At 45.6% G+C, this 27,107-nt stretch overlaps 1 protein-coding gene across 1 annotated transcript; it reads left to right on the top strand.

Moving 5' to 3' along the window:
- Positions 1–1,548: 1,548 nt before the first annotated feature.
- ALG9 (ALG9 alpha-1,2-mannosyltransferase) lies at positions 1,549–22,124 on the top strand. The gene is made up of 15 exons (XM_042474060.1): positions 1,549–1,734; positions 3,116–3,254; positions 4,004–4,138; positions 4,712–4,782; positions 5,599–5,687; positions 6,990–7,125; positions 8,173–8,260; positions 8,804–8,909; positions 10,461–10,583; positions 11,983–12,137; positions 12,882–13,011; positions 13,564–13,711; positions 15,701–15,830; positions 18,205–18,335; positions 21,063–22,124. Exons 1-15 carry the CDS (start codon positions 1,604–1,606, stop codon positions 21,184–21,186), a joined length of 1,836 nt encoding a protein of 611 aa, XP_042329994.1. The 5' UTR covers positions 1,549–1,603; the 3' UTR covers positions 21,187–22,124.
- Positions 22,125–27,107: the final 4,983 nt, after the last annotated feature.

A 27,107-nucleotide genomic window follows, 5' to 3' on the forward strand; every position in this document is an offset into this window, starting at 1 on the left:
GGTGGGTGGGTCCTGAAACCAAATCGCAGCGGATACCACTTTAGACAATAGTACTAAAAACAAATTCCTACATTTTAAAAGCCTTTATAACATAAAGATCAAAGACAGGCACTCCCAGAGCAAGCGCACATGTGAAGCTGGCAATGCAAAAAAGAGGAGTGACAAAATCTGGACATATTTATAACATTCTTTGCAAATGACTCTAACCTTTATTTTTAGGGAGGATTATTGCAGTTGTCCCTTTGGCTAAAATGAGAGACTGACAGGAGTCCCGAAGCCACTTTCTCTGTTCAGCTTGAACTGGTCTCAGCGTAATTGGGAGCAAGGAAAGAGCCTTGAGCCTGGTCTGATGCCAGCCAGCCCTCGGCTGAGGAAGTCACAGGTTCACCTTGCACTATTATTTATTTATTTATTTATTTATTTATTTATTTATAAAGCGCTGTACATACAATCAGTTGAGAATAGAATAGAATAAACCTGCCTGTGGTTTAAACTCTACAAAAAATAATGAAACATACTTCTTTTTGGAAAATGTGGGAGATTAAACACATTAAATCTAATAAAATTATTAACCAGATAAAAGCTTTGGTTAATACAGTACATAATATAATATGTGTCTGTGTGTGTATATATATATAATAATGTGTATATTATGTATATATTATGTGTGTGTAATATATATATATATATATATAAAGTGGTGCCTCGGGTTACGAAAGTAATTCGTTCCGCGGCCGCTTTCGTAACCCGAAAAGCCTTCGTAAGCCGAAATGCCATAGGTGCTAATGGGGAAAAGCCGCGATTCCATGTAAAATAGCGCCGAAAAGCACCAAAAGTTTTTTCGTAACCCGAAAAAACATTCGTAACCCGGAACAATTATTTCCAATGGGATTTTTTCGTATCCCGAAAATTTCGTAACCTGGGTATTTCATATCCTGAGGTACCACTGTATATATATAGTGTGTACATGTATTATATATGTGTATGTATGTGTGTATATATATAATATAGTGTACATGTATTGTGTGTGTGTACATGTATTATATATATGTGTGTGTGTGTGTATATATATATATATATAGTGTGTGTGTGTGTGTGTGTGTGTGTGTGTACATGTATTATGTGTGTGTGTATACATAATGTGTGTGTCTATATATGTATGTATGTATGTATAATGTCAAATGTATAATAAATTGATGGCTGCTCAGTCCTGCTCCAAATGGAGGAGGTTTTGAGCACTCCTGGCTGGAAAATGTAGGACGTTTGCTGGAAAAGGAGGACATGCCTGGTTCCTTCTCAGACCCAGACTGTGCTCTTTAAAGGGATTTGTCTATTGAACTGTATACCTTTAAGAGATTGTGGACTTCATCTCCCAGGATCCCAGGCTATTGGCCAACATGGCTGAGGCTTCTGGGAGATGAAGTCCACAATCTCTTAAAGGGACACAAGTGGAGGAAAGAAGGAAGGTGCCGCGCGTGCGCAGAGCAACCTGCCCTCACCCATCATGGCGGCGGCCGCCTTCAGCGGTGACGTATCCCATTGCTGAATGGGAAAGTCGGCGGGGCTTGCGGCGGCCGGCGAGGCCCTGGCGCTGCCCACAGTCATGATGGCGGCCAAGGGGTCCCGTCAGCGGCCTCGATGGGGCTCAGCATCAGGGGAGGCGGCGGCGGCGGCGGCGGCGAGTGTTGTGAGCCGCCCGCGCGAGGAAGCGGCGCCTGAGGAGCCCAAGGCCGAGTGAGTGGGCGGTGTTCGGGGCGGGGAGGGCCCCGGGGTCCCCTTGGTTTCAAGGGCTTCTTCCATGCCCCTCTTGGGGCTCCTTAGGTAAACCCTGTGAGGAGGGCGAGGGACCAAGGATCATCATCATCAGGGAGCCAGCGTGGCTTGGGATAGGGCTCTGGGTTCAAATCCAGGCTCAGCCCTGATGGAAACCCAAGTCAGGCTCCCTCAGCCTCAGAGGAAGAGCCTTCGATCGGGGGAGCGAGATAAGGACCAGAGGCTCAACGGGAGGCAGAAATGTCTGCCTCTGTATATATAGTGTATATGTAATATATGTGGCTGTGTGTGCATATATATATATAATGCGTGTGTGTGGGTATTACATATGTGTGTGGGGATAGACATACATACATACATACATATATATATATATATATTCATTCATTCATTCATTCCTAGGAATATATATATTCCTAGATATATATGGCCATGTAAACTCAATGGGTGACCTTAGGCAAGTCACACTGTCTCAGCCTCAGAGGAATAGCAATGGCAAACCCATTCTGAAGGAACCTTGCCAAGAAAACCCCAGGAGAGGCTTGAAGGCACACATCAACAACTATATAATGTGTGCGCGTGTATGTGTATATATATATATATATATATATATATATATATACTGTATATATATATACACACACACACACACACACACACACATACACAAATACACATATATCTGTACCCAGCTCAGCCCTGCAAACCTCCTGGGTGACTTTGTGCAAGTCACACTCTCTCATCCTCAGGCAATGACAACCCCCTTCTGAAGACATTTGCCAAGAAAGCCCCATGAGAGGTGAGCTTTAGGGCTGCCTAAATCCACTCCTGGGAACTGGAGTTTTGTGAGGCATTGAGCCTTCTCTGTCCATGCCCCAATAAACTACAATTCCCAGGATGCCCTAGCCCTGAGCCGGGGCAGTTAAAGCGGTCTCAAACTGGGTTATTTCTGCCGTGTGCTTTGGACCTTAGTCAGCTGTCTTGTGGAGCCATCATCTCCTCTGGGTTACAGGCCAGCCAGTTAATATTTGGATGGGTATTACAAAAATAAACCCTTAACTGTATTTGCTGAGCAAACTTGCAAATGGGATAAAATAACCAAGAGCAGTGGTTTGGGTTTGCAGTTGCCCCAGCGCTGATTACTATATTCTTAAATGCATATACAGTACTTATGCGCTGCTCAGTCTTTCCGGATGTTGAAAAGCGCTCTGTTTTAAACCCCAGAATAACTGGCTGAGCATCCTTTCCTTCCGCCAGCCTCAGCCACCGTGCCATTTCTGTCTAATCTCCTCTCCCTGGCTGCTGATAGGGCTAACGCTTGTGTCTTCTGGTTGTCTTCTAGGCCGAGTGGGAGCAAAGCAGGGCACGTCTGGGCCCCGGAAGGATCTACGGCTTTCAAGTGCTTAATCTCAGCCAGGTTCTGTGCCGCCCTCCTGAGCAACATCTCCGACTGCGATGAGACCTTCAATTACTGGGAACCGGTGAGTGGCTTCATGGCCTGCAGTGAAGGGTCTCTCTGGGTTGTGAGATCTCTTAACCACCTTCATAATCACTCCTGGGTTTAAACGTTATTTGGTTCCAGGCATGCTTCACGCCACTCTTTCCATGATAAAACTGTATCACATTTTTAGTTTTCCTTATCTATGTGTGGGCCTATGGATACGTTCCAGATCACATTTTTCACACATTACGCTTGGTCAAGATAACAACCTTTATGTTGTACAAAGCAGCTGTTTGTGGTGATTCAGGGTTGTTGTTTTTTAAACTTCGTATTGAAATTATTTTAAATCACATTTATAAAATAAACTGATGACTAAAAGCAGATGTGAGAAGACAGTCCCAAGCGGGAGCTGGCTCACCCAACAATTTGTTTAGTTTAACCTTCTCTTACTCACCAAGGTAAGACACCCAGTATTTAGTACCTCTTAGCAAATAAGACCATGAGATCCTCATGGTCTCATTTATTTAAGCCTCTTGTACACAAAAACATTTCTATTCACAACAGAGATTACAGACATTTACTGACAACAACAACAAAAACCTAAAAAAATAAGGCAGGAAAAAGCTTTCATTTGGTGAATGAAATTGAAACATAAAAGAACCAGTACATTCCATAATAATAATAATAATAATAATAATAATAATAATAATAATAATAATAATAATAATAATAATACTTTAATTATATGCCGCTTTTCCTTACCTGCATTCTGTGTGTTGCACCTGATAGATGCACTACCTCGTTTATGGGAAAGGCTTCCAGACATGGGAATACTCTCCTGTCTATGCCATCCGCTCCTACGCATATCTGTGGCTCCATGCTTTCCCGGCCTTGTTCCATGCCAGAGTTCTGCAAACAAACAAGGTAAGTGCGCCATTAGCTTTCAACTAGGGAATGCATGATGGCATATTAAGGCGTATTCTTCAACTGCAAACAATTGGGGGAGAAGGATGGAAGGTTGACCTCCCCATGCACTCTGTAGGTCACAAATTGCCCAGCGTTAGAGGCTTTGCTAATTTTCATCACAATTTAACCCCTGCATTTCATGATTTGGTCAGTAGTATGGGAAGAAAATGCAGCTGCCATTGGGTGATTTCTTCTGGGGTGTCTTATGTTTCAGTCAATGCAACACGATACAAATGACATCGTTTTTAAAAATATGAAAAGAATAATTCCAACTGGAGACTGCAAGCTGGACCATATTCTTCTGACTTCATAGTGAATGTCTGGCTGGTCCTCCATGCTAGAGGTGGAATAACAATCTACCTGTAGAGTTGTGAAGGGAATTGCATATATGGAATGTAACCACATTTACACAATTGAATAGGGCAATGCTTAGGCAGAAGGGCTGCCCAGAATTTCCATCAAGGCTGAGGAAGATTGGATGTGATGCTGTTAGTTTCAGAAAGCATTGTAACTGTAACCATTTCCTCCTAGGTTCTTATCTTCTATTTCTTGCGCTGTCTTTTGGCTTTCCTGAGTTGTGTTTGTGAGCTCTACTTTTATAAGTAAGTACTTTAGCTTCTTGTACTGTTCTTTATGGTATGGCTGCTGACATGAGTGTCACCACAAGGATATTTCTCAGTTCATCATATAGATTTTGGTATCGGAAACTACTGGGGCAAAGACTTACCTCCAAATTCTTACTGTGTATTTACAGCATGCATGTTTTATGTCATAAGCCACCTTGACAACCTCATTTGCTGGTTGTCTTACCTGATGTATAACACAAGGTCAAACTAAACAAATAAATTGTTTGGTGAGCCAGCTCCCACTCAGGACTGTCTTCTCACATTTGTTTTTAGTCAGTAGAAGATCTATGTGCCAGAGTATTGGGAAACCCTCAGAAACAGAGAGGAAAGGAAGGTATAAGGAAACAGGTGATGTGAGCTAGATGGGGTTAGAAGAGTAATTACAACCTGTGATATAATACACAGTAATGTACTGGCAAGTAATGTACTAGTGAGTGGAATCTCAGCATAAAACTGGCCAGAGAGCATTTTTTTTTTTTATTTCTTAGCTTGGAGGTGGCTTGAATCACCTTCATAGGAAGGTGCCTTGTACTGACTGTTGATCTGCTTAGTCCTGCATGGTCTATGGTCAAGGCAGTCCTTGAAGGAATTGGACCACAATTCCCAGCATTCCTTGCAGTTTGCCCTCCAGGTTAGGGCTGCTGGGAGCTGCAGTCAAACAACAGCAGGAAGGCTGCATGATTTCCACCCCTCTTTTACTGAGTCGTTGTGCCATCTGGCCTGCTGTTGCCTGTTGGCACCGTGAGGGGTGCTGGTTCCTCTGTGAACTGGACTGTTCTGATTCTTCCCCAGGGCAGTGTGCAAGAAATTTGGGCTGCATGTGAGCCGTCTCATGTTGGCTTTCCTGGTACTCAGTACTGGGATGTTCTGCTCAGCTGCTGGTAAGTTAAGATTTAAATTGTGTCGGGGTCACTTTTGCCTTGGTACCTGATGACTAAAGAGGTTTTTCAGAATTTGCATTGACTTGGTAGGGATTGTTTTACTGAAGAAGATGGGAGGTGGACCAAACACGAGAAAAGATGATAACTTGTAGGAAAACGGTAGCCATAACTACTGCCTAGGTTAATCTTTCTTACCCCTTTCCCACTGCCTTGTATTTGATTTTGAAGATTCAGCCAATAATGCATGTACTTCTCAAGCATGTACTTTGCACTGGCTTGGGTTAGAAATGTTAACAAAGATGCCTGAGATATTCAAAAGCATGTTGGATTTTGCACTGAGTAGTCAGGGCTGACTTCTGGGCATCCAAACTCTGTGGCAAGAAACGGCAATGCATAAAAGTCTTTCTGGATGTAATTTAATCAGAATAAATCATGAAAGCCATTTAGCTTCTCTGCTGGGAATACCACAATTTTTATTTTTAGAGAGGGGAAGAAATTAGCTTGGATCCTTCAGAAGTAGTTTTAGTTATACTTTGGCTCCTGAGGCTTAAGATGAAAAGAGAAGATCAGTTGCAAAATATTTCCAGTGGAGAAGAAAGGAGGTAGCCTCCCTCCAGTCTACAAGGGGATGCTTAGGACATATCTGTTCCAATGGTTAAACTGGCGGGAAATGTAGACCAGAAAAATAATTTTTCTAGGTACTGTAGTTCTTAAATTATTCCAAGCAGAAGCCAGTTTTACCCTATAAACTCATACATGAGTGAGACCACTGGTTCAGATGTCCAGGGACATTTACTCTGATTGGCAATGACTCTCTAGGTTTTCAAGGTGGGAGGGAGAAGGCTCCATTTGCACTGCAAAAACAATCCAGTTTGAGATCAATTTATCTACCATGGCACAATGCTATGGAATTCTGGGAATTGTAATTTTGTGCAACATTTATCCTTGTTGGAGATGATCAGTGCCACATCAAACTACAAATCCCACAATCCCATAGCATTGTGCAATGGCAGTTAAAATGCTATCAAACTGGATTATTTCTGCAGTGTGGATGCGGCCAGAGAGAGATAATACTTTCTTCTTTTCTTCCAATCTCTTCTTAAAAGCAGAAATACCAGGGATTCAACTTTTCTGCACGTAAATCAGATACTCTTTATCACTAAGCTGGAGTCCTTTAACTGTTTTGCCTGTTTTTAGGGCTGGGAGAAACCTCCTGCCAAGGAGACCTGTGGGGCTATGCAAAATGTTTTCAACTTTTGCTCTGTCTGATCCTGACTCCTCTTTGCTGCTTTTGCTTTTCAGCCTTCCTCCCCAGCAGCTTCTGCATGTACAGCACATTAGTAGCCATGACTGGGTGGTACATGGATAAAGTCTCTCTGGCAGTCTTGGGAGTGGCTGCTGGAGCCATCGTGGGTTGGCCTTTCAGTGCTGCACTTGGGTAAGCCAAAGAAAGGAGTGGAAGCATTCTTGGCCTGGTAGCTTTGGATGGGCACAGAGAGGCACTCAAGCTCCTCCAAAGCTGATTATTTCACCATTGCACTCAGACAGTGCCAACACACCGTTGCATTTTTTGACTCTGCTACCCCTGGGAGGTAGCTGTGTATTTGCTGGTTTGTTTGTGTGTTTTGGAGAATTGTGAATTTTGTATTTGGTGGCATGCATCCTTTCCATGCTGCACAAAGCTTACTCAAATTTGGAGTCTCCTTTTATTTAAAACATTTTCTAGCTTGCAGAAGAAAGTTCCAAAAATGCATTGTGGAACAGAGTTATTGAGATCAGTGTGGAGTGTGCAGGGTTTAGGGTGACCTGAATGTACTCAACGGAGACTTTTTTCCAGTTAGGATATCTTACTTTGCAGAATTTGAAGAACTCTGAGCAGAGAATGCTACCAGATCATAGTACATCTCAAGACCCTTCTATAATGGTACTAAACAGGGCTTCTTATGATAATTGTTTTTCCCAAGAAAGTAGGAAACTGTTATCCTATCACTTTTCCAATAGATAGAAAAAATATTTTCTGTCACAAGAAAGGATATTGATCTAATGCATCTCCTTTCTTTTCGCCACAGTTCAGATGTTCTCCGTTACTATTTTTTGTGTGCTGTATTTGCAAAGATTCTTCTTTGACTGGTCAAATCTTTCTGAACACACTCCACTCTCTATTCCCTTTGCTTTTCCACATTCCAGTGCCACTTCTCCATTCTTATAATTTTTAATCTTCATTTCCTCTTCTCTCTGCTATTGTAAAAAGAAAGTAAATTTCTAATTTTTACAGCCTTGAATAGTTTAGAAATAAGCGACATTTAGTGGAGTGGTGGAACAGTAATCTCCAGCTAGTTGCTGGTGGTTAGAGTTGGAGGATGTTTTCCAAGGGCAATCAGTCAGTTTTCTTAAGCTTCCAAGTAGAGTTTTAACCACAGCTGACGAAGAGAAAAGGTTGTCCCAAGTCTCTTGCCCTAACACATCTTGGTCCTTCTCTTGCTAGGCTTCCAATTGCCTTTGACTTTCTTATCCTGAAAAGAAGATGGAGGAGCTTCCTAAGATGGTTTCTTGTGTCACTGGTGGTGTTTCTGGTGAGTCTCCCAAAATTAGTTGTGGCTGACAGGAGAGTCAAGGAACAGCTACAGGTTCTTCTGTACAGTGTAGTTAGATGAGAGTGCCTCTTTTAGCTCTTCACACTGTACTCACCCAGACTCTTCCTTCATAAGTCCTAGTCTGCTCATTGAAGTCCTTGGAGGGTGTCCCACAGGCCAAGTTTGGAAAAATTATGTCTGGCAGATTAAAAACTTGCAGAGTCTCCCAGGCAGCATGGCCACTTTTTCAGGCTCTGCCCACAGCCGGCAGTGTTTTTGAGACAGGGAGTACTTTTCTCTGATGAAGGGAGGCACTCACTCTGTGATGGTAGTGGTACTATTCACATGAACAAACAGTGGAGATAAGACTACAGGTTTTTTTTCCTTCCCTCAATGAGAAGGGAACAGAATTAAAATAAATAATGGTGGTGGCAGCGGGGAGGTTCAGGGCCACCTTCTTGCTTGGTTAAATGTAGGAGATTCAGTGCTAAAACCTCCAAGTGTGAGACCAGCTAATAAACGGCATCATGCATCTTCTCTAAGGTTCCCTTGGTGGCTGTCGATAGTTATCACTATGGGAAGCTGGTGGTTGCTCCTCTCAACATTGTCTTGTATAATGTCTTCACGTCACATGGACCAGATCTTTATGGTGAGTCCATCTGCAGGATGTGGGAGAAATGTCCTGGTGAGTGAGTAACCGATCAGGTTGACTGTGCTAACTGTGCTGTAAAAATCAGTGCACGCTTTCTCTGGGTGTTCGTTTATTCATGAAAATACGTATAGCCTGACTTCCCATCTAAACTAGATTTCCATGTTGATGGACAAAATGTAACAGAAATCAGGTTCAGAGGAGGCACCAAAGTGAATCAAAGATCCCATAGAACAGAATCACAATTGTGTAGTCCCATCTTTGGAAGAAAGAAATTCCACACTTGGGATGCTGTCCCAGAGAAGGTCCTGCCTGAAACTACTTCCCCCCCCCCCACCCACTTATCTTTTCCTCTTCCTTGGAGAATGGGCTGTTCCCTTTTGGTTATCCAAGGATATCCAGACATGCTCAGAACTGAAAGCTTATGGGAAATGTACATTCTTTTGTTCAGAGTGAGAGTTCTGCTGTTCTGATGCCAAATTTCAGGGCTGTGTGCAATGAGTGAAAGGTGTTTTTGTGCATAGGATTATGCAGCTTTCAGCTCCTTGTGTCTTTGTAACAGTAGCCTGATCTTTCCCTTCTTCTGCGAGCCCTTGTTCTCTGCAAAATTATTCCAGAATCCATAGCTGTAAGACCTTGGAGCCTCTTTCCTCTGTCAGTGTATTGGGACTGACCTTTTCCCATCTTGTGCGTGAGCATGAGCTGGCTTCACTGTCCTCCGGGGACCAGTGAAGTCTGAAGGGTCTTATGCAGAGTGACACTTACATAACATATTCATGTTAATGAAAGAGCTGCTGTAACCCTCTCTGGCCTGGATCATGTTGAAGAGCAGAACACTTTTTACATTTAGGCATTGCTGACACCCAGGCGTATGCCTAAGTAAGCTGTATAAGTATGCCGCTTTGAGGACCTCAAAGGAAAAGCAGAACAGAAATAAGTAAAATGAAGCTATGAACAGGTATGCTGACTCAAGTGGTGGCAATTGGCCCCAAAGATTACTCTAGAATCAGAGCTTGGGAAAGTTACCTTTTCAGACTACAGTTCCCAGAATCATCCAACTTGTATGGACAAGAGTTGACATCGAGGAAAGTAACTGGATGTTGGTCCACAAAAGGAGTTTTTCCAATCTTTGCCTAAAATAGTGTGCATGCATCAGGAGTTGAACCATAGGAATCCAAGGGGAACGGCAATGATTTCTCAAGCTCTGGAGTTTATGGCGCAAAATGCACTTTTGCCTTTCCTACACAAGTCTGTAGAGAAAAAGGTTGAAAGAATAATAAAGGCCAGCCAAAATTATGGGCCATAATAACTTGAAGTCAGGAAAAGGAAAAACAATACTCTTCCTAGCTGGTTCCTCGGTCAATTTCATGAGTCCCTAACTACCAGTTCAGACTTCATGCAGCCACAAACCTGGGACTTTCCTCTGAGTATGTTTTCAGTAAAGAGCTAGTGTTGATTCCATCTTCTCCACAAGGATATGACACAATGTTTTCAATAGGAGTGTGACCACCATCTCCCACAAATGGCTCCCCCCCCTTTGTTCTTTTATAGGAACAGAGCCCTGGTCTTTCTACTTCATCAATGGCTTCTTGAACTTCAACGTGGCTTTTGCTTTGGCACTTCTGGCCTTGCCATTAACCTCCCTCATGGAAAGTTTGCTGCAGAAGTTTCACGGTGAGTCCTGTGACTGTTTTTGGAGTCTTTGGTTGTGGTTGGTGGGGGGAGAGCTTTTCTGTGAGCATTCTTCACTGGTACTAGCAAAACCCTGCCCAGTATCTCTAGTGTTTTACATGGGTTCAAAACATCCATAGAATTGCTACATCTGCCAGGAATCTGGTGCAGAGTTTGTTATGCTGAGATTCTCATCTTGAGGGGGGGAGGAACCAAGAGTCCAAAGCTTGAATAGATTTCTAGCCCTTATGATAGTCAGAAAAGCATTAGAAAGTCTAAACAATTTCATGTAAAATAGCAATTGAGTGGTTTGATCAGGTGGTTGTGGAATAGATCTGAGAGTTATAGTGCAGAAGAGTTATTTTTCAAAGCTCTGCGATGGATTGGACCAAGGCTCAAACTGCTCCAGGATTCTTTGTAAAAAACAACTAAGTCCAACTGTTGATGACCAGTACGAGTTGCATCAGAAACTGGCAAGTGGTCCATGTTTAGGTTCAAGTCTAAGAAATGATAGCTTGTACTTCCAAGGCCACCCACAAGAGTGCACCAGCTATCCATGTTCTGCAAAGAGCGCTGGAGGCAGGCCTTTTGCCAGCCAAGCAGCGGAGGTTGCCCCTAACTACCTGTTTCATGCCTTTCTGCTGAGCAGATTGTGTCCCTAAGCAACAGGGGGTCCCTTCTATCAATATGCCTTCTTCTCACACTGGCTTGTGAAAGGCTGTACTGATCTGGATTTGTTTAACACAGTGAGCTTTTCCTTTTCGGGGCCATTCAAACAAAATTTTTTAAAAAAAATTGACACATATTGAACTGCCTCCACAGTTCTTGCAAATTAGAGTAATTGCTGTTATTTTCAAATAAATGACTTCCTGCTTCATTTGAGGGGAGATGAAGGATGGTTTAGAGAGAGGAGAGAGTGTATGCTTTGAGAGTTCTTGCCACACTCTGTTGCTATTGTAATGAAGCGATGGAGACATTTGGGTGGGAGAGAGTCCCTGCTCTCTAAGCTAGCTGCTTTGCCTCAAAGTCTTCAGCTCTTTAGAGATTTTCCTTTGGATGAATTCATATACCTCTTAGTAAGCTGCTGGCATTCCAGAGACCACTTGCTTTTCCTATAGCAGCTTTTATAAAACTAGAGATATGTGTGTCTATGTGTGTATACCTGGATTTTGGTGGCATTGTGGTTCTTCTGGTAGGTCCACACATGCAAAGGATTCCTAGAAATAGAAGTGTGTAGTATGTGAAATCTGCATCTGATTTCACCCTGGAGGTTGAAGTGAACAAGCAAAGAGCAATGAGGCACTAGCATGCTGAGTGCAGGTGTATCGTTGTCCTGAGCCAAATGGCCTTGCTCCCATCTCTGGAAACCTTCCCTCAGACAACCTTCTTTTGTTTCTTCCAGTTCAGAACCTGGGGCGTCCTTACTGGCTGACGCTTTCTCCTGTGTACATCTGGATCCTGATTTTCTTCAGCCAGCCTCACAAAGAAGAGAGGTTTCTGTATCCCATCTACCCTCTTATTTGTCTCTGTGGGGCTGTGGGACTCTCTGCCCTTCAGGTGTGTTTTGGGAATGGAGGCAGTGGTGGGGTGCAGGTGTAAGGGGAGAGAAATGTGGCATTTCTTGAAGGTCCTACAACTGGGAAACTATGGAAAACATCTTGTCAACAGTGGATGGGCATTTTTTTTTCATTCCCATGGCTCCAAGTTCCAAGCACAAGCCCTTGAAAAGTATAAGGGCTGGAAATTTGACACAGACATACAAAAAGATGAAATTCTTGTTCATCTGTGTCGTATATCTCAGGTCAATTTCTACAGGCAGGATGTCCTGATAAGATTGTAGTTTTCTAAGTACCAGTATTAAAAAAACATAGCTGTCTTAGTCTGTACCAGCATACAAGGGAATCTTGTAGCACCTTTTTTTCTTAAAAGGAAACCCATTTTCTGTGCAGAAAACAGTGTTTTGCTCATCTAAACCACATAATTCCTCCACAACACTATGGAACACTGAATACAAGAAGAAATGTATGCACAGTTCTCACTCGTCTAATACTATACCTGATAGAGTTTCCCAACTATCAAGAAACCAGTTTTTAAACCTGGGAACAAATAATTATGAGTATCATTTCCCCCCCTGTCACGTACATAATCTTTCCTGAAGTCTCATGTGTGGAACAGCCACTAGAGGCTTCTTACCTGAATCCACCCTTTCCTTAGTCATCAGAGGACCTTAAGTCTGGTTTCCCTATTTTAATTTAAATTATACTGATACTTTGCTTCTCTCTGTCCTGTCTTCCCTTTTAGAAATGCTACCATTTTATATTCCAACGTTACCGTCTGGAGCACTACACTGTCTCTTCAAACTGGCTGGCACTGGGAACAGTCTTTGTTTTTGGGCTGCTCTCCGTGTCACGATCGGTGGCATTATTCCGAGGTTGGTTTTGAGAGGCTGCCCTCCTATTTATTAGTCACAGGCTAATTAACAGATGACCCAAGATGTGGCCAATAGTGGCTGGCATTCTCTTACTAGCACACACAGGGGTAAGCAAACCTAATGCTTGCATATGATCACTGTGGAGGTTGGTATTCCCCTCTTCTCTCTGCGGTAACCAAAGTCCCCCCCACCCAGACCTACAGTAGAGCTACTGAAGCCCCCCACAATCATTCATGGCCTTGTAGAAAGTGGGGGATTGCAGCATCATCTGGCTGTGTTCTCATTTTTGTTGTTTTGCATCATCAAGTTGTTTCCAACTTATGGCTGAGGGACTGAGGGAAACCAGGCTTCAGAAACCCACTGGGTGGCTTTGGTCAAGTCACATGCTCTCAGCCTTTTCTCCACTGAAAAAAAATCTGACAAAGAATACCCTAGGATAGGGTCACTGTAAGCCAGAGTCAATTTGAAGGTGTAAATAATGAAATGTTACTCAGTGACAAAGGTCCTGCCAGCTCTTCTCTCTTTTTTAACTGCAGTGTTTCTTCCTCATAGGCTACCATGGGCCTCTTGACCTGTACCCAGAATTTCACAGGATTGCCACCGATCCCACAATTCACACAGTGCCAGAGGGGAGACCAGTTCACGTTTGTGTAGGGAAGGAGTGGTATCGGTTTCCCAGCAGCTTCCTCTTGCCCGATAAGTAAGTTTATTTTCTTGTCAAGAGACTTGTTTAGATCTTTCTTCTGTGAGATTCTGGGAATGGTTCCTGAACCAAATATGTGTCCCATGGCACACTGTTGTCATGCATACAAGTAGCAGCTCTTTCTTTTTGAAGTAAAAGTACTGAGGTCTCTGACAGTTCCTGTTGTAGTGGATTAGTCTGGAAATAAAGTGGATTTAAATTTTTAGGTGGGCTAGAGTGGTCTTTGGGGGAAAATCTCCCATTCTGGGAGAGGCCAGCCACCTGCATTCTCTTTGCCAACTTGCACCCACTGCCAGTTGTCTTCATATCACAACTGCTGTGTGACTCCTGTGTATGCCGAGCTCCTGTGTATGCTTAGGCCACTCTTGGTTACTGCAGGGATCGGAGAAAGGTATTTGGACCAGTGAGCAGAAAGAGGGACTGAGTTGGAGGGAACATGTGGCCCTCATAGAGGACTTGGACTACAATTCCTCTCAGGCCTGGCCAACATAGCATGTGGGTTGTATACCAATAATATCTCGAGGGCTGCATGCCCCAACCCCAGGGGCAAATTTGACTCAACTGCTCAGAATTCCCCATGGAACAACACTAGGCAGCAGTAGCTATATGTTACAGTATTGCAGGAGCACAGGAAAAAAAATCACGGAGTAAGAGATTACTTGCAGAGCTTGGCTGCTCCAGGAAGCCCACTTCCAAAATTATTTAGGCCCTGTCACTGTGAATACATTGAGAAGGAGTGAGGGCAGGCTTGCTGCCACTCCAGAAGGATAGGAGAGGAAGCTGGAGACTGAAGAGCCTCTCTGGTTGTTTGGCAGAAAGGCAGAGTGATGAAGGAGCTTCCAACTCCTTGCACCTTCCCCAGTTTGAACAAAGGTTGATGTTTTTTCGAAAAAGAGAATCATCCCCATGCTGGGAGAAGAGGAGATGTGTGTCTGCTCCATTAATGCCTTACCAAATCCAGCTTTTTTCTGCATGGGAATTGGAGCTCAGGACTAAGTGTTTGCGGTCCTGGTGGGGTTTGGTAAGGTTTGGTTACTATGGCACTGAAGTCCTGAAGGCAACATGATGCTCCTGTCAGAAGACTGCACTTTTCAGTGCCTTCACAGCTTCATGCCAAGGCAGTTCTTCCTGTGGAGACGTTGCTGGAGCTATAAATTCAAGGCTTTAATAACCTAAGGGCTTCTAGATCATAAAGCATCAGATGGGTGTCTTAAAAAGAGAGGGAGGAAGGAACAAGGCATTAAATTCCAACTCTGTCATAAGGGAACAACCATTAGAAGAAACAAAATTAGCCCAAGTCTATGTCAAAACTGCAGCAGCGTTACAAGAGCCAGGATTAGTTCTAGACTTGCAGGTGATTAGGGCCGACACAGCAGCCAAGTTCTGATTTTTTGGCAACTCTGAAAGGAGCAAAGCATCTGCCTAAATTTCCTGCCCATCAGAGCTCCTTCTGTTGGGGTAGATCCAGCCTTACGATAGCAGATGTCCTCAAAATAACTTGATATGCCAGCGTTCTATGGGACTTACTAGGGAAAGATGATTTTTTAAAAGGCCAGCCGTACTCAGTTCATGTCCACACTTCCAGACAAACGATCTTTGTTCCAGAAATGCTGCCCTCCTTCTCCCCCCGTGCCCACCTCCTCCTGTCATGGCTGCAGCATTCCTGTTTTCGGTATCCTGCAGCCCTCCAAGGTATGGAGGAAGCATTGAGAACATGAAGAACAGTCAACGGTCACTGAGTTGTGAAAATACAGTCCCAGCGTGTCTCCTAAAACTAGTCTGGTGTTCAACTTGTCCAGTTCCAGTCCTGTGTTATGCAACTTGCTGTCAGCGCAAGTCGCTGCATTCATCACCAGTGACACCAGACTCAGCTGTTTTTCCAGTCATCTTTAGTGGCCACTGTGTCTTTTGTAGCAAGGGAAAAGTGCTCCGAGAGGAGTCTGAGGTTTCACTATAATTTTCCACTGCTCCCTTTTTCTCCTGCAGCTGGCAGCTTCAGTTCATTCCATCAGAGTTCAGGGGCCAGTTGCCAAAACCATTTGCCAAAGGACCAATGGCTACACGCATCATTCCAGCAGACATGAATGACCAAAACCAGGAAGAACCCTCTAGATATGTAAGTGGCACTGCTTTTTTTCAGTACACTGTTGGCACTTTGTTCCTCTGTTCTCCCTGTCATTCCTCCTCCTCTATGGTCATTGCAGTGTGGAGCTAGCGTTCAATCTTTGATTATTACTTTTGTGTCTCTTTAGAGCAGGGGTGGGCATAGTGCAGCCCCAGAAATTCTGCAAAGCCCCCAGACCCTTTATGAATAAGTTTTAGAAATACAAGTGCTAGAACTGAAGAGAGCCTGTGTGACTAAGGGCCCAACAGACAGGCCAGAATAAAGCTGCTTTGGGCCACACGTGTCCTAAGAGGCTGGAAGCCATGCTCCAGTTCTAAGTACTAGAGGACAGCTTTTGTGCAGCTTCTGGCCTCTTAAGATGCATGTGTCATTTAAACAGCATACCTCCAAAGTGACCCAAAACAGCTTTATTTTGGCCTGTCTGTTCAGGCCCTAAGTCAGGGGTCGGCAACCTGCGGCCCGCGGAGGCCTGCCACCTGGCCCCCGGGTGCTGTTGCCGCCGCGGCCGCCAGTAACAGCTCTTCGCCGCTCTGGGCGCCGCCATTTTGGGCGGCAAAATGGCGGCGAAGTCTCGCGCGACCTCCCCTGCCATTTTGGGCGGCAAAATGGCGGCGCCTATAGCGGCCTCTGGGGCTATGGGCGCCGCCATTTTTTCGCCCAAAATGGCGGCGCCCAGAGCGGCGAAAAGCTGCGATGGGCAGCCGCGGCGGCAGCGGCGGCGGGCCTTTCCCGGGGCCGTTGCTGGGGCCCTCCAGGAGGGCTCCGAGGGCGGCAGGGGGCCTCTGGGGGGCCCGCTGCCGCCCCTGGGGCCCTCCAGGAGCGCTCCAAGGGCGGCAGGGGGCCCTACCCGCCTCCCCACGGGGCTCCGCGCGGCCCTCCCAGCCTCCCCGCCGGGAAGAGCAGGAGGAGGAAGAGGGGGCAGCAGGAGGAGGACGAAGAGAGAGGAAGAGAAGGTGGTGAGTGGCCAGAGGCCAGATGGGTTTTTTTGTTTTATTTTCAGTTATTTTTAATTGCTAACAAGTGTCCCTGGCTTGACAATGATAGTGTGATGATGATGATGATGATGATGATGATGATGATATAAGCCAGCTTGAGAGGCATGGAGGCACTGTTTCTGAAGCCAAGAGAGTGTGACCTTGCAAAGTGTGTTTTGTGTGCTTTTAATGCTAACACGTCTCCCTTGCTTTGACAATGATAGTGTGGTGGTGATAATGATGATGATGATGACAATGATAATGATATGAGTCAGCTTGAGAGGCATGCACGCACTGTTTCTGAAGCCAAGAGAGTGTGACTTTCCAAAGTGCCTTTTCTGTGTGTTTTTGGTTCTTTAATGGCAATATTGATATCAGAAAGCCTCTGGGGCAAGGCCAGTGTAAATTGCTGTGATTTTTACAAACCCATGCGCAGTGAAGAAAAACCAAAGTCCCTTAACCAAGTACACATTTCTGAGAAGTACACTTGGTCCAAGAACGGTGAAACCACCTTGACATGTTCAATATGCATAGCCATGTTAAACTATGCTAAGTGTTAAACCCAAGGGGTTTGATTATGGAATAAGCCTCTGAAATATGCAAGAGGCCATGTTAAGTAAAGCCATGTGAAATGCACAACTGTGCTGTTGTGTGTGTTATGGAATGCAGATTGGGGGTGTTTGTCCAGAAAGGCACCGAGGAGGAGAGGGCGGGCACACGCCTCCTCCTCCTTGCAGGGCTTTGGTAGGCTCCGCCCTGGAGAGTGGCTCCGCCCTGGAGGGTGGCTCCGCCTCAGAGGGTGGAAGCTCCGCCCCCAGCATGCAGCCACGCCCCAGAGGTGGAAGCTCCACCCCCCGGCTTCGGCCCCCCCGACTTGTCGGGGGGACACCAACCCGGCCCCCGGCTCCAAAAGGTTGCCTACCCCTGCCCTAAGTTTAAGTGGACTAAGACTGGGAGATCAAGGTTCAAATCACTGCTCAGCCATGGAAGCCTACTGGCTGACCCTAGGCAAGTTGCACAATCTCACTTTCAGAGGAAGGCAATGGCCAATCCCTTCTGAATAATTCTTGCCAAGAAGAGCCTGAAATACGTTTGCCTAGGCTAGAAGGCACACAGCAACAACAGGATTTGCATTGAATGAAGAGAACTAGCATTTTTAGTCCTTGAGAAATTAGCCTAGAATATTCAAGGAAACTTTTTATCATGGCATCCTAGTTATCTCTGGAGGTTCTTTTGCACATTACAACACATGGCCTTCTCCCTTTTCAGCTACAGAAAAGCATCCTCATTGTTGCTATGGTATGGCTGTGATGGGGAAAGTAATTTTGTGTTTGGAAAGAGTGAACCTGAAGGTGAACATAACCTACCCCAAATGCCCACTTTTCTTGCAGTTAGATATTTCCAAATGCCATTACCTGGTGGATTTAGACACCCCAACTGAAGCGCCCAGGGAGCCAAGATATGCAGCAAACAAAGACGAATGGATCAGTATTGCCTACAAGCCCTTCCTAGACAGTTCAAGGTAAGAGATGGAGGTATTCTAAGGAGGAGAAAAGTTATCGAGGGTATAGAGCTATGCTGGCTGGAGGATTCTTGCAAAACACACACACACACACACCAATGCCAGCCTTGGTGTCTTTGGGGGTGGTAGTGGTGAGGGAAGCCAGACAATTGTCATCTGGAAGGAACTGCTCTGAGAAACAGTTGTGCTTACCTGCACTTCAATTGTGTGAAATCCTGCGTCTGCTGTGCCTCTCGCTTGGTGTGATGAAGGCTTGGAATAGCAGCAGTAGGTGCTATGGCTGGAGCAGATGTGGCAGGAAACCATTTCCAGTAACTTCATTTTGGATGGCTTTGCAGAGGACTTGAGTTACTGTCAAACTTAGGATTGCTGTATTTGAGGTAAACGTACGTACACACATAGGGAGAAACGGCTGTTGAGAAGCAGTAGTAGCTCTTCCCTTGCCCTTTCCTCCTTTCCCCAAAAATGTGAGCCTTGGACAGTTGCAACAATTACTGGGGCACAGAAGTTACTCAAATCCCCTCCCATTTAAATCTCCATATCTTTTGTGTCCTTCCCTTTCTCCTCCAAACCCCACATGTGCTGGTTGCCTGTTTTCCTCCACCTGTAGCCCACCCTAGGGTGCCTCCCTTCTGAAAAGATCTGCCAGCTCTCAGAGCTGTCTTCCTGGGGGGATAGGGAGGAAGAGGGAGGATGTTTTTCAGGTCTCCATGTGATCCTGTTCCCAACGCTGTCGGTGGCGTGTCTGGCTCATCAAAAGTGTTTGCCACCCGTCTGGCTTCCCCATCACTCCCCCACACTGCTCCTTTTCGGAAAATACTTTAAAAGAAAGAGTGTGATTGAGAATTGTTACCTTTTTCAAATGTATATGTAATAGCTTAGTGTGTGGGCGGATGGGAAGCAGCACAGCGAGAATTTCCCCAAAGAGGGTGACAGCGGCAGAAGGGGGGGAGCTGTGTTCCTAGGTTAACGGCTTACCCGAAAACTGGGAATGTCAGTTCCAGGGAGATGGCAGAAGGGTGCAGCTAAAAATGCAGGCAATCATGAAGGGCAGCCTCCCTTCTGCTACACGTTGCCCCTGCTATTTTAAGGAGTCAGGTGGGGTTTTGAAGAGTCCATTATTTCCACGTAGCTTTTGCAAAACTATAACTCTGTGTAGGCAGAGTGAGCAGACTCTTCTGTGTTACTTGGATCACAGGCTCAGCAGAGCTTTACATGGCTCCTGCTGATCATATAGAAATCCCCCCCCCCCCAGAATGTAGTGAAAATCTTCCAGACTTCAGTTTCTGAAAAGGAAGGCATCTAAGCTCGTACCTTCCACTTTGCCCATGCTCAGAGGAACTCATGTTCCTGAAACAAGGAACAGTTGAAGAGAAGTTCTGGGGCCCATGAACTCAGTGCCTAAGTATTACTACAAGTAAACATGAACTGGAACACACACATAGAGAGTCCCTTCCTTTTTATGGGACTCTATAGCTGTGGGAAGGCCCTGCCTTGACATGCCCATAGCAAAGGCAGCTGATTGCAACTTTTGTGTGCTACTAGTGTGGAGAGGAGTGGTTGTGGGGGTGAGCTGTGGGGCAAGCTGGATTGAGTATTTGGCAGCTGTTCCTTTGATGCAAACAAATAGAGTAATATGGAGAGGGAAGAATGGGGCTGTGACCCCATCAGTTATTTTCAGCAACTGGAATTTGGCTGAGAAAAGCTGTGGATGCAGGGGGCATGCCTGCTTGTTCCCAGCCCCAAACGTGAGGGTAGTGGCACCTCTCTTAGCCAGGCTGACCTCAACTACAATGCTGGCAGACTTCTCCTGTGCCCTTGGTGTGCCCTAAAGGCACCATGCAAATCCTAAAATTGCCAGACAGCCTGACGTTATTAGTGAATTTCCACACCAATTGTGCTGCTCTTTTCTGCACCTCAAAGAGATGTAATTTTGTGCTTGAAATTAATTGTGTCACTGTAGGTATATTGACACACAGTGGGGCCAGCAGTGCTGTTGATGAGACCTGGGTTTCGAAACAGCATTTTGGAGTTGGTTCCCCCAACCCTGTGTGATGAAATTGGCGGGCTAGAAGGGGAGAAAGAGCCCAGTGGGGGCTCATGCACCCTCCAAGTACACACCGCTTGACCTCCGTACACGCTTTAGTCTTCCCGCAACTGCTGCTCCGGGAAACTGGATGACCCTGGCGGTGGCTGCATTCCTGCCTGCTGAACCAGAGACTTCTGGGATGCAGCGCGTCCCCCATTGACGTCAGTGAGTTCCGCAGAAACTCTCGGTTGGCTCTGATAAATGGTGCTGCTAATTGAATTAGAGAGCACTCAGAGCCTTCGACTAATTATGCTACTCAGGCAGTGGCTTTGTCTGGGTCCATTTAATTCTGCATTGGCGGAGTCCTTCAGGTTTGGGGGAGGAAGGGGCAGGACAGATTAGGGCTGCCTGTGGAGGCATCCTCCCTCCCTCCATTTTATGTATGCGATGGTCAGGGGCCCTTTCAGGTCCATTAGTCCTTGAGGGCAACACACATTAGTCCTAGTCACGCCATGTAGGGGAAGGGGACTCTTTTTGCATTTACAATGTCACTCATGTTTTTCTGCATACTTGAGAAGGCCCCCAAAACCTTGCATTGTCTGCAGGAGGGCCTGTTTGGGGTACAGAGTTACCACATTTGCTGTTAAAATGTACACTTGTGTGTCATAATACTGGTGAAACCTTTCTGTTCCTCCCAGGTCCTCAAAGCTGTTCCGGGCTTTCTACGTCCCCTTACTCTCCGACCAGCATACAACTTACATGAACTACACCATCCTAAAGCCCCGGCGTTTGAAACAAGCCAGGAAAAAGGCCGGCAGCTAGAGCCTCCCAGAACCCAAGAGAGAACCAGCCAGAGAGTCTGGCTTTTGCGTCAGGTTTTTTAATCCCATCCGCCCACCCTCCTTTTTGTTAAGTGCAGCCTGAGGGTATCAGGAGATGGAAAAAAAACCCTACAGCTGTGAACTTTTCCCACTTTGGGCTCACTGGGTGTTCTGCAAAGGTATTAAGGAGACATAATCTGCCACTTTTTGGGGAGGGGGAGTGGGTTTAAAAAACAAAACACATTCAGAAACTTCCTGGGAGAACACAAGCAAGGTTTGCTAACAGACTTGCCTGTTGCCTTTCTTGCTGGAGAGTCCACAGAGGCAGAGGATTTGGCTTGAGAAAAAGGACCATATCCTGGCTGCAGACTGGCTATTGATAATGCAGCAGTTTCCTCCTTCACCACTGCTCAATCCTGCCTACCTTGCAGGGATTGGTGGGTTTGTTTGGCAGTTGTTTCTTATTTTATTTGGAGAGGACTTTGGGAGAAAAAATACAATGGTGCCTCAAGGTGCGCATGAGAGGCACTACCTGGTGGGTCGCCTTGAGAGAATGGACTGCCTTCCTTCAGAGGAAAAAAGACTTGACTTGCACTTTTAAAAACTGTGACATGGCTAATTCTGTAATTTTGTGAAATGTGACCCCTCTGTGAACGGGTTTTTATTTTCAAGATTTCTGTTGTCTTTGTCGTCAGCTCTTGCCAAAATGCAAGGAGATTGTTTTGTTTTAAATATGCATTTTCCTTTTACTCTTCTCTACAATCTCGACTCTTTGGAAAATGTCTGCCGTTGTTGCATTGCTCAGTTTTCAAAGAGGCAGAATGGAGAACTTTCCTTTTTTAATGGCACACCCTTCGCTGTGGTATAGGGTTGTGTTGCATTCAGTCTGTACTGTGAGGCTGTCTTTTGTGTTCATTAAAATTGAGACTTCAACCTTTACAAACACACTTTTGCTTTTCGATGGAAGGGGAAAGTGTCTGGCTCTTGTCTGGCTCCCCCTCCTCAGCCCTCTTTCCAGCTGCATTGTCTGCCGACTCAAAAAGCAAGATGAAAATTGCTTGACGTCACACAGGAGGAGGCTGAGCAATGGGCGCTTTATTTCGGGATGGGAGGCTGCAGCTGGCATTTTGAGTAGCCAAGGAAACTGTTCTGTGCCATGTATGGAGAGAGAGAGAGGATTCAGCGGAGAGACACAAATTGCTCATCGTCCTATATGTGTGTGAGGAGGAGGAGGAGGGGTGAATTAGGTTAGAAAATAAATTTCGTAAATAGAAGATGAGCATTTTCCTCTTGGAAGTGGGGCAGAGAGAAGATCGTGCCGCTGCTGAGATGTTGTTAGACCAAAACTACCAGTCTTCCTTATCATTGGCTGTGCTGGCTCAAGGTGATGGGGCTTGCAGCCCAACCACATCTGGAGAGCACCGTGATCCCCCTCTCCCAAATTAGCTCTACTTCCAATTATTGATCGCCTCTCTTTGCTCCCTGACCGCAGTCCCTTTCTCCCACAGTTTATTCTAGTTTTGGCTGGCAGCCTGCTAGTGAGTCACAATGTTTTATGTTGGACTTAGGACAGTGACTCGCTTTTCTGGTTGTTATGGAGGTTGGAATTCAGTACTGACCATGCAGTGACCAGCCCGTTTTTTAAGCTGTGTTTGTGAATGTCCTTCTTTGGATGCTGTTGAGATTGGTATTCCTTTCCTACCTCTGTATTGCCTGAAGCCCACTCTTCTGGACCTTCTGTACAGCCTCTGAAGCCCCCACTCCCTTCCACAGCCTGAGAAGTTAGAAAGATTGGAGAAGCATCTGGCTATGTCCCTGCAGCCAGACATGAAATGCTTACACCAGCTCTGAGAACTTCAGAGGACCCAGATGGATCTCCATGGTGATGTAGTAATTCTGCATCTGGATGTGGGGCTTCTCTCATCCACCTTTCCGAAAGGCATGGAACGGCTTTGCAGGGGGGCTTCAGAGGTTGAACATTAAGTCCAGAGGTGTTGTGGTTCTCATGTTTGGCTCAGCCTAGAGTAGGTTTGTATGCAGAACTGTGGTGTTCCACTGAGCCATACAGGATTTTGAGGGCCATTGCAAGGACTCACTCAATCCTGGCTGTAGCACTTCACCAAGCACTTTACATTTCTATACCGCTTCATAGTGAACCCAGCACTCTAAGCAGTTTACAATCCATAAGCCAATTGCCCTCAACAAGCTGGGCACTCATTTTACCAACCTATGAAAGGATGGAAGGCTGAGTCAATCTGGAACCCTATGGGTTCAAACTCAACGTTGTGGCTGCACTACCAGCATTTAACCAGGGCTGTATCAAAAAGCAGGGCTAATGCAGAGGCTTTTAAGTTTTACAGAAGGTAACAATAAAACACTGCGGAAGTGGCTTCTCCAAGCCAAATTAGAACATGGCTGAAGGAGCCCCTGATCCAACTCTTCTCTGAGCAGAAGCAAATGGGTAGGCTGGCATTTCTTATCCTATGTCCATCTGAATTGCTGTCACCATAATCTTTTCCTCCATCATTGTTTTATAACATCAGTGCTTGCTGCAGGCAAGCCGATTTCCATCCATGGGAACACAGCTGACACTCTACCAGCCAGGCGCATGAGAAGGACCGTAGAAGTCTTCATTCCAGAAATGGGAATGGGTTGAACATATTAGTCCCTACAATAGAGCAGAGGATAGAGGTCTGCAGCTGTGGAGGGCTGGAAGGATGTAGTTGGAGGTGAGGAGCAAACAATGAGCGAGGCTTTGGTTGTGCCAGTAATGACAGACTGATGGGACTTGGAAGCCTTTTTGCTTCAGAGCTTAGTCATCAGTCAGAAACCACCGAGGCTGCTTGCCTGCCCCACCCAACATCCCTCCAAGAGGGCTTTCTGTGCAAAAAAAAACCTCCATCCTTTCACGATGCTAGGCTTGCCAGACAAACTAGAGGCTGCAAATAGTGGGAAAAGAATGAGAGATCACTTCAGAAAAAGTTTTCACATTCGGGGGCAAATGCCCATGTGCTCAGCATGGCAGGGAGGAGCCTGGCAAGTCCTTTTGGCCATGTGCAGAACGGCCGCTCTGGCCGCCTGGAGTTTTGTAAGTCACGACATCTCAAGCTAAGAGGCGGGAGACTGGAGCGATCCTCCTCGCCGGTTTATGCAACGCAGCATGAATCATGCCGTCAACAAGCTCAGGGACTATTATTAGCTTGGGAAACTGCTGCCTCAAGACAAGATTTTGCTTATGAATATCAGTTATTTTTTGCTCTAGATGATGAGGAGAGCTTGGCATGGGCAGAGGGAAGAAGAAGAAGAAGAAGGTCAGATCTGTGGGATTCCTTTGTGCTGCAGCTTCAACTGGGGTTGCACTCACCTCCTGTGCCCTTCATCTTGTCATCGCTGCTAACGTCGGTCCATATTGTCTGCTTGCAGCAAAAAGCTGACATGTTATATTTCCAGTGTAGTTTGTGATGAACGCAGCCCAGACATCTTGCTGTATCAGATTAACTCCCAGATAATGCTCCTTCCCCAAGAGGCACAGGGACAGATTTTGTTTCTCAACTAGGCACTTGCCAAGCGACCCTTGTTTGCACTACTCACCTCATTTTACTTCTCGAAAGGATGAGAGTTATCTCAAGACCAGAAGTTCTGATGGTGGTAGGATTAGAGAGTGGCTGGATGATGGTGTCAGACTTCAGCTCCCATCCACCCTCAGAAATGAAGAATGCTGGGAATTGCAGTCCAAATAATATCTGAAGGGCCATCTCCACCTCCTTCCTGAACAAAGGCAAAGTGATGTTGACCATACATGTGTTCAGCCTCTAAGCATCAGTCTGTAAGGATCTGCATTCAGAATACAAACCCCAAAACTGTTGCACAGATAGCAAGAAAAGGCAGATCCTGAAATGCCCAAGAAGGGCATAAAAGACACCCTGCAGTTTCTGATCCCACATTAGGCTCTGAGCAAGTGCTGGGCTATTTCCACAACATTTTAACATCCCTCCCAGACAATGGACCACGAATTAAACAGACATAAATCCTCTTTGCATATCCTCCCAGCCTGAGGCCTTGCCATTCAACAACAAAACAAGACATAGATTAACATGGAAATCACTCCTCCCAACTGAGGGTCACACAGTATATATACACCCCACTCTCTTCTATGCCAGCATTCTCTGAAGATGCCAGCCACAAATGCCAATGAAACGTCAGGAATAAACTCTTCTAGAACATAGCCACATAGCCCAAAAAACCCATAAACAACCAGGGATGCTGGCCGTGAAAGCCTTCGACTTCATATTTTCTCCTGGTCTTTGTGCATCACACCAATGGATCTCGCACCTCTGCAGAACCACCTACAGAAAGTTCTCCAGCTGTGCAGCTTTCATGGGAACCCTATTTTCTCCTTCTTTATGCATATGCTCCTACACATAAAAGCTACTCCTCAGTTCTTGGTTAGTCATTAAGGACACAGGTGAGGCCTGGCCAGGCACAGAACATCTGGAGGATCTCTATAGGGGTGACAAATGGCCAGAGCTAGCAGAGCTGGCCATGCAGGACTATATATGCCACACTGAGCCCTATGGGATGCTGTCCTAAGAATGTTAGCCATCAAGTTCTCAGAGCCTGCCATATTGCATCTTCATTACCTGTGTGAATATAAATGATTCAGACAACAATAAGCTGTTCTTGCAGCCTCAGCAGAACATATGGAAACAGCTGCTCCATCATTGTCACACTGTTTCCTTTACTAAGAGGAAAATACTCCGTTAATTCTTTAAAAATTGCAATATGTACAGGTAGACGGCAGGTTGGCAGTTTCTACCCAAAGGATCCAGTAGCTTTGCCTTGGGCAGTTCTGGCGTAGAGAAGGGAAATTCCAGGCAGAGTCTGATTTTGCAGCACTGTGACCTTTGCTGGCAAACATAGCTCCCTTGTGCACAAGGTCTCTCTCACACACACTCTTCCTCTGGACTTATTCACTGCCACCCTGTGAATGTCAACAACAAGAGCTTCATAAAGGGAAGAGAGAGATTTGGGGGCAACGCTCCAGCGAGAAGAACCACCCGTCAAAACAAGCTTAAGCCAGCAAGGAACAATTTGCTAACAGCTTGTTCAGAAGAGCAAATATTGATGGATCGGCTGAAGGAAGCTTCTCCTGTGTCCTTTCCTACTGTTGGAGGCGAGTTGCTGGCAAGCAGGACAAACTCCTCTTTGGAAAGGAAAGGAAGGAGAGACAGTATTAGGAGAAAGTGTTGGTTGGTGACAGTGAAGCTCAGAGCGGACAGAGCCTCCTTTCCCAAGCCATGGATCTCTGGACATCTGACCCAAACTGCTTCCAGCCATCACTGTGTTGCCAGTTCAACACCAAGGTCAGAATCACATTGGCATTTTAGGCATGTGCCAGTTCTCCTATGGGAACAGTGTGATTTTTTTCAACGTTGGCATTCATTTGAAGGTTGTGGCAACAGAATTGTGCATATGGTCCTGTTGTGCCTGCAGACACATGGCAGATGGTGCATCTGGTTGTGACTTCCATTTTCCGTTTTGGGGCATTCTGTTGCGCATCCTTGCCATTCCACACAAGGGTTGTGTTGCACAATCCCTGTGTTGCTCCGCACACCCGGTGTAGGATCTCTGCTCAGAGCTCACCAAATTGAATTTATGTTCTCTTACCTCACCAAATTGAATGTATGTTCTCTTACCTCAAAGCACTTTTGTGTCTGAAGCTGTCTGTTACTACCTTACAGAGCAAATAAGGCCATTTCTACATTCATAGATCTGGAGCATCAATAAATAGGGAGCGAGTGTGAGATTGCTTTGTCCAGTCAACCCAAACTGAATAGTATTGCAACAATACAGGGTGCCAATTGCTCTAATGTTTAGCACAGTATCATAGAGCTGGAAGGGACTCCAAGGGCTATACAGTCC

Source organism: Sceloporus undulatus, chromosome 6 (genome assembly GCF_019175285.1).
Source record: "Sceloporus undulatus isolate JIND9_A2432 ecotype Alabama chromosome 6, SceUnd_v1.1, whole genome shotgun sequence".
In the NCBI taxonomy this organism is placed as follows: Eukaryota; Metazoa; Chordata; class Lepidosauria; order Squamata; family Phrynosomatidae; genus Sceloporus; species Sceloporus undulatus.

What these genes read in the sequence shown, in the direction of transcription:
- ALG9 (XM_042474060.1), top strand. Translation starts at nt 1,604, where the DNA reads ATGATGGCGGCCAAGGGGTCCCGTCAGCGGCCTCGATGGGGCTCAGCA. An exon ending in TGTCACTGGTGGTGTTTCTG is followed by an intron (nt 8,261 to 8,803) that starts GTGAGTCTCCCA and finishes ATCTTCTCTAAG; the next exon opens with GTTCCCTTGGTGGCTGTCGA. An exon ending in ATCGGTGGCATTATTCCGAG is followed by an intron (nt 13,012 to 13,563) that starts GTTGGTTTTGAG and finishes TCTTCCTCATAG; the next exon opens with GCTACCATGGGCCTCTTGAC.